This window comes from Microtus ochrogaster, linkage group LG9, assembly GCF_000317375.1.
Source record: "Microtus ochrogaster isolate Prairie Vole_2 linkage group LG9, MicOch1.0, whole genome shotgun sequence".
Taxonomy (NCBI): Eukaryota; Metazoa; Chordata; class Mammalia; order Rodentia; family Cricetidae; genus Microtus; species Microtus ochrogaster.
In genome coordinates this window covers 25,334,495-25,341,907 of record NC_022034.1, presented here as the reverse complement: position 1 = coordinate 25,341,907, position 7,413 = coordinate 25,334,495, and the positions used below count along the sequence as shown (strand labels likewise).

Genomic DNA, 7,413 nt, shown 5'->3' with positions numbered 1-7,413 from the left:
AGTTATAATTTTCCTTAGTTATGATAAAAGATAAAGTATATATAAATATTGTAACTGTAATTCTTGCTTGATACCTGTTTTGTTATATGTAATTTTACTATGTTAAAGTTAAAACCTTCCTTTTTATTTAAACAGAAAAGGGGAGGTGATGTGGGAGTCCCCTCTGTGCTGTGAATACCATTAATGAATAAAGAAACTGCCTTGGCCTGTTGATAGGGCAGAACTTAGGTAGGTGGGGAAAACTAAAGGGAATGGTGGGAGGAAGAAGACAGAGTCATAGAGACACCATGGATCAGCTGCCAGAGATAGACATGCTGAAACTTTGCTGGTAGGCCACGACCTTGTAGTGTTATATAGATTAATAGAAATGGGTTATTAAGATGTAAGAGTTAGTCAGTAGGTAGCTCTAGCTGGCGGGGCAGTCTTTTTTTTAATTTATTTTGTTTGTGTTTGTTTTGGTTCTGGGTGGCCGGGATGAACAAGCGGCCTCCCTGCAACAGCTAGGGGTATTTTTCTCTCTATCCTATGAGCGACAGAGACATGGCACAATATGAGGTAAATGTCACATCTTGAGGAATTTCCTTCAGACTTTACTCTCACTGGGCCTTGAGGAGTTACAGACTCAAAACATCTACCAGAAGTTATTAGGCAAACAAATCACTGCGGAACCAATTCACCTACAAACTTTGCCTTCTGCACACTGTGCTGATTTGGAGTGAGTCTCTAAGATGTCCCTTTCACTTTTTTAAAAATGTTTCGAGTTTTTGTTGAGCTATACATCCCCCACCCCCGCTCCTTTCCTCTCCCCTCCCTTTCTACCTTCTCCTATGATCCCCATGCTCCCAATTTACTTAGGAGATTTTGTCTTTTTCTACTTCCCATGTACATTAGCTCCATGCATGTCTCTCTTAGGGACCTCTGCTGTCTAGATTTTTTACGATTATGAATTGTAGGCTGTGTTTTTGTTGTTGTTGTTTTGCTTTATGTCTAAAAGCCACTTATTAGCGAGTACATATGATATTTGTCTTCCTGGGTCTGGGTTACGTCACTCAATATGATGTTTTCTAGATCCATTCATTTGCCCACAAATTTCAAGATGTCATTATTTTTTTCTGCTATGTAGTACTCCATTGCGTAAATATACCATATTTTCCTTATTCATTCTTTGGTTGAATGGATAAGAATAGACTGTTTCCAGGTTCTGGCTATGACAAACAATGTTGCTATGAATGTAGTTAAGCACATGTCCTTGTGGTACGATTGAGCATCCTTTGGGTACATACCCAAAAGTGGAATTGCTGGGTCTTGAGGGCCCCTTTCACTTTTGACTTGATCTGCTATAGTTAATCATTATTAGTAAATCTTGTGTGTAATGCATGTGTGTTCAGATATGCATGCCAATGTGTGTGTGCGCGCGCGTGCGTGTGTGTGTGTGTGTGTGTGTGTGTGCGCACGCGCATGCATGCACATGTCTACAGAGGCCAGAGGTTGGTGCTGGTATCTTCCTCAATTCCTCTAGACCTTATTTTTGAGATGGGGTCTCTCTGGACCTGAAGCTAGTTGATTCGGCGAGCCACCTGGCCAGCGATCCTCCTTCCCATCTCCGCTTACCCAGCACACGGTTACAAGTATTGCTGCCTCACTCAGCTTTTTGTGTGGGCACTGGGGACTGGACTAGGTCCCGGGCCTTACCTGCTGGGGACTGGGCTAGGTCCCGGGCCTTACCTGCTGGGGACATCTCTTACAGTTCCGCTCTTAATTCACACTTGGTGAGATACTGTCTTACTGTTTTGAATCAAACCCATGATTTAACCCCGACACTGGTTGAGAATGGTTTCTAGGTAGTTATAATAGCCCCCTGTCCTCCATTCCTGTCTCTAACCCTTAAAGACCCTCATGGGGCTGTGGTTCTAGGCGCTGGGAGCACAGACAGAGGCAGGAAGTGGCTTTGCCAAGGGCAGCCAGCCTTGCCCTATCCAGCCATGGAGTGCTGGATTCTTCCTGCATTTGGCAACTGTCCTCACTGAGAGAGAGGCTCTATGTATTAACTTTTATCACAACCGAGTTATCAAGAAAACGAACATACAAAAAAACAATTTTCTTTTTTTCTTTTTCCTGACTGTGGGAGGTAAGAACTTTCAGTGGGTTCCGGGCAATGACCATGATTCCATTTGTAAAATATCGATTGCGTTTTAAGGACTTGCTCTTTCAAGATGGTTAAGTCACTAGCTACGAAGTGCGAAGACAGGGAATAAAACAGGTGAACTTAGACACAGTGCGGAGTGAGCTCCCACCTGCTGATGTCACAACCAGCCCTCCAACCCATCTGCGCTGGGTGGGGCCCTTTGGAGCACTGCCCTGTACATGCTATGGGGGATGAGGGCCTCTTGATGGGGTGGGTCAGGAGAGGGACATACGAGAAGAGGGGTAGCAGCTGCCCCCAGAACAGCGCCCCAGCCCTCTCCTGCCAGGGTTGAGAGACGGCTGGGCAGCGGGAGGGAGGGAGAGAGGGAGGGAGGGAAAGAGGGAGGGCCTCCGTGCCATCTGCTCTATGTCGGTGCTTTGTTTTTCCTTTGCTGGCTTCCCTTCCCTGTTATTACCCTTGACTCCACAAACCACTTTGCGATACAAAGCTTACTTTTCTTTTCCAAAACCTTGAACAGGGGCACTTATATGGCATGTAGGATGAAGAGCTGCACTCTTAAGGGAGAAGCCCCTGTGCAAGGTTCTCTTCTGTGAGAGCAGGATGAGAGGACCACGGGGCTCTGTAAACATTAAAAGCTACACATTCAAATACAAATACAGAGTGGGGCAGACAGCATCCCTCCTTCAACGTTTCTCTAGAATTCACTGTTGATGTGGTAGATCCTTCCTGTACCAAAGATGCTGGGGATTTGACTTTGCCGTGACTAACATGGCCGTGCCCTGCAACCTGAATAGAGAGGTCTGCATCAGGAGTGTGTGGATGCCCGGCGTGTGGATGCCTGGTGTGTGGATGCCCAGGGCTGTACTCGCTTCTCTCCACCCCTCCTATTTCTTACTTCCGGGGGCCTACAGAGTTTCAAATTTCTAGTCATCCTCGCCATTTAAAGACTATTGTACACACTGGGAAGGTTTATCAGCCCAGTCAACAGACTCTGACAGGCAGCACTCATGGAAGACTCTAACAACATTCACAAATGAGAGGAGATCAAAGCCAAATCCCCCCTCCGACTTGCCAGCCAACTTTCTAAATCTTTTCCTGTCACTCGGATACTTCAGCTCCCTTTGATGGCAGCATCTGGGCTTTTCCAAGGTCACACCTGACACCACACTGGGAATTCTGAACCTTACCCCTCACCCCGGGCTTTGCCACCTGCCAGGACTGTGGGCTGGGTTCTCTAACCTGTGCCCTCCAGTTCTCAGATGTCACATAGCGACTGTGACAGACCCTAGACAGTTGTCGTGAGGAATAAATGACAGCAACTGTAACTCAGCACATGGGCAGTACAGAAGGAGCCTTCAATAAATGACAGCTGTTCACTATTAAAGAAATTCCTGTGTCTGCAGATCCCTAGAGGGGGAGGGGAATGCTTTCAACTTGGGTGCTGGCTGCATAGCCATGCTTAGTTTGTGAGAATACCACAAATTTTATGTTTAAAAAAAATTGTGGTAAGAGACATATAACATAAAGGTATCAATTTTTACATTTTTAAAGTCTGAATTTGCAAGGTAATAAGTTAGTAATTGTATACAAACATCACCAGACATGGTTATATGAACATTACTGCAAGTACTTCAGTAAATTAAGAACCAGCACACACCTACTTCTTTGTTAGTGCTGACAACGTCCCTGGTGTCGTGCAGACAACATCCACTACACTGAGTTACTAGTGTCTCTGGAGGTATTGGGGTTTACTGCTCAAAGTTGCTATGTTCTCAGTGTCCAGAGCTGCGAGCCAGGGGCATCCCAGGAAGGAGGCAGTCTTTAGGTTACAGGAGTCACCTGTTGCCACCACCCCCCTCTCCTGGGGTTTGTCACCTCTTACCTCCCTCCTTTCATCTTTTTAAAGGGGTTGAAGGGCCAAGCTTCTAATCCATTGGCTACCATGAAGTCCAAGTAGAGAGGCAACTGGACTTGGTAGCACGAGCGAACCCCCTGATGTACCCAGCCCCAGCGGCAATCTTTCCCCATGACTGGGGAGCACACATCAAGACATTTGAGGTGCTGAGCCATGACACTACCATTTTCTTGGGAGCTTGGGTTTTCCTGCTGTTCCCTCATCCATGCACACTGCCTGGATCTAAGGGGTCATGTTTTGGAATCTAGAGAAACCTGGCCCCCAGTTGCTCTTCCTCTGCAAGGGATAAAGGTGGGGCTTGGAAAGAATGTTGGCCCTAAGTTTATTCCCTGTTTACAGCCATTCCCAGCGGCCACATTTACAACACAGGCTTCATAGCCACTCTCACGTGGGTGAAATGTTTCTGCTTCCTTCTTACAGTGCACAAACACTCTCACGCTTTCACTCAGAGCCACCTCCACAAGCGTCACAGTTGTCAAGAGTAGTGGGTCCTGTCGCTGGCCTGAAGAGTGAGGCTTCTTCCAGTGCCCACAGCTGAAATGTGGGGAAGATCACAAGGCAGAGAGCAAGTGACACGGGCACCCAAATCATGAACCAGTCATCTGAGAATGTGTGTGTGCGTGTCCGTGTGTCCGTGTCCGTGTCCGTGTGTGTGTGTGTGTGTGTGTGTGTGTGGTAGGGAGGAGGGGGGGGGAGGCTGGTTCTTTTAAGATTTTTGCTAAAATACGAAAGCACAGACCCTGAGGTTGGAGAGATGCTTGGTGGTTAGGAGTACTTGCAACCCAGCAACCCTGTCACAAGCCTGTAACCCCAGTGCTGTGGGGGTGGGGTGGAGACAGGAGGATTTCTGGGGCTCGCTGAAAACCAGGAGATGCAAGTTCAAGGACAGAGCTGCCTCAAAGTGACAGCAGCCACCCGTTGGCTTCTGTCCTTGACTCAGGCACTTGCACACAGCACACATACAAACAGCAGCTCTCTCGCTCTCTCTCTCTCTCTCTCTCACGCACGCACGCACACACATATATATACACACATATATACATACACATGTATTGCGTGCACACACACAAATTAAAAAATAGATTCTAAAAGAAACTCTGCTCTCTGTTTTCAAAGCCCTTTAGTTGCAGAGGGAATTTAGCACAGAGTGCCATGTATACTGCACTTTTTTAAACCACCCATTCATCCAGGCGGTACCGCTATGAGCGAGTGAACTCATTCCCTTCTTTTCAGCTATCTGATGAGCCTGCCACAAGAACCTTCTCCCAAAGCACAAGGTGGGTGTGCTTCACCTCCCCCAGCCCAAACTTACGAGCTGTTCAGTATTTGAAATTTTTCCCCTTTGTGAAAACTCAGGTCATCTTCCGTCCGTGCTTCGTAGTCGTAAAGAGCCACAAAGAGTGTCACTCCTGCCGAAACAAGGAAGGATATTATTACACAGGTTATCAATACTAAGAAATTACACCTCTGCTAAAGTCTCAGCCTTAAAACCTATGTTTATTCAACATTAATAAACATGAGGTATTGTAAGTGATATGGGACAGCATGCTGGATTTATACCGCGGTCTTTGTAGAGGGGACATTATGACAGAAACCTGGAATTGAGGGACATCTCATTGTGCCACTGTGGGTGAGTACCAGGGAAGAGGCAGGGTTCTGACTGGCATGGATCTGCTGCACTTGCAGCCACCCGCTGTGCCTACCCGCTTCCCCGGACGCTTGTGTCAAGGCTTGGGTAAAATGAATCACTCGACTTCAGCACACATGCCAGTGAATGGAAAGGAGACCTCCTGTGCGCCTGGGGGGACTTGGAGACGGCTGCCCTTGGCGCCTGCAGCTGTGGCAATGGCTACCAGCCGTGAGGCCCTCCTGCTGCGCCTCCTGCCCGCTTTGTTCTCCTGCCTTGAATTTACCTGTCTTCACAGTCTTCCCATTCTTCCTCAGACCCAGCCTCTGTCCGCGCATCTGCTCACCCGCAGGAACCTTCCCCCATTCTAGACGTTTACTATCAAAAGCAAAACAAACAGGCAAGCAAATGCCTGGCGTCTCACTCAGTCCAGGGCTTGCTGCATCTGGCAGACGGAATTCCGGGACCATGCTCGTGACTCCTGTGTGGTTCTCTCGCCCTAGTGCAGTCTCTCTCCCTTACGAACACAATGGCTCGATTCAAAGTGACCGGATGTCCCTAGCGGGACACATCTTTTCAGGAGACAGACTACTCTACTGCCTCACTACCCTGTGGACTCTGATTACGAAGGGCGCCATGCTGGCAAGGCGCTCATGAAAATCAACTGGCTAACCCCCAGCCAGGAACTGGATTCTGCCCAGACCACAGGAGTGTGGAGCAGCTCATTCTCAGTAAAACTGTAGTTAGCACGCCCTGACCATGGCCTCTCCTGAGGTGGAGGACCAAGCTGTCACTCCAAGATTCAGACCCTCAGAAACACAGGAAATAAACGTGAAATCACAATGCGTCATGCCGGAGCTGCTAAGTTTAGTGGTTGTTACACAGGAAGTGATAGCTGAAGGAAGCTTTTAATTTCTCTGTAACCTGGCTTCTCACTTAGATTTTCACCTATTTCAAAGTACCTGCCACAATGGTTTAAGAGCACATGGCTTCCTCTCTCCCAAGTGTCACACTGCTGGGGAGGTTGCTGCTTCTAAGGACTGAGCAGAGCAGAGGACTGGAGGAAGACTGATCTTCTCCCCTGTCTCAGGCAGATGTCCCCACCACAGAGCAGGACTCATTTGGTACTGTCTTCCTTTTCTAAGGTTTCTCTGACAGGGTGGCAAAGTATGACTATAAAATGTGTGTGCCTCTACAGTCATGCCTACTCTAATTCCAAATTTTTGTAACAGATGCCTGTAGTGGTATTTCATTTGTATTTTCTGAAGATCAGAGAGTGAAACAGTCACACTGGTCAGCCTTACAAACCAGGCAGTGGTGACACACACTTCTAATTCCAGTAGCCACACTAGCTTGCCATAGAAACTGGGTGGTAGTGGTGCACGCCTTTAATCCCAGCACTAGATAAAGCAGGAGGGGACAGCTCTCAGCTACAGTCTCAGGATCACCATTTCGGACTGAGGTGGAGGTAAGAGCCAGTGGCTGGCTGCTTTCTGATCTTCTCTGTCTCTGGGTTTTTATTAATCATGCTACAGGTGCCTCTCCTTTTATAATGTCAAACCAGAAGCAAAACATCTCTGTTTGGAAGACCTTCCAACACTCTTACTCGATAGGGTGGATGGAGGAGGAAGCACAGGAGGCCAGAGAGAATGCAGACACTGCTAGTGGCCTCAGGGACTGAGGACAATGCTGCCAGAAATCCAGGACACACAATACAACCACCCA

General features: G+C 47.7%; 1 protein-coding gene across 5 annotated transcripts in view; it reads right to left on the bottom strand.

The window, feature by feature from the left end:
* The window catches only part of Fyn (FYN proto-oncogene, Src family tyrosine kinase), a 203,035-nt gene that overhangs the window by 44,342 nt on the left and 151,280 nt on the right, over positions 1 to 7,413 (bottom strand). For all 5 annotated transcript variants that reach the window (XM_026787496.1, XM_005363535.3, XM_005363536.3 and 2 more), the window contains one exon: positions 5,374 to 5,470. In XM_026787496.1, the coding sequence (XP_026643297.1) occupies positions 5,374 to 5,470 (97 nt within the window). The remainder of the gene's footprint in view (positions 1 to 5,373; positions 5,471 to 7,413) is intronic.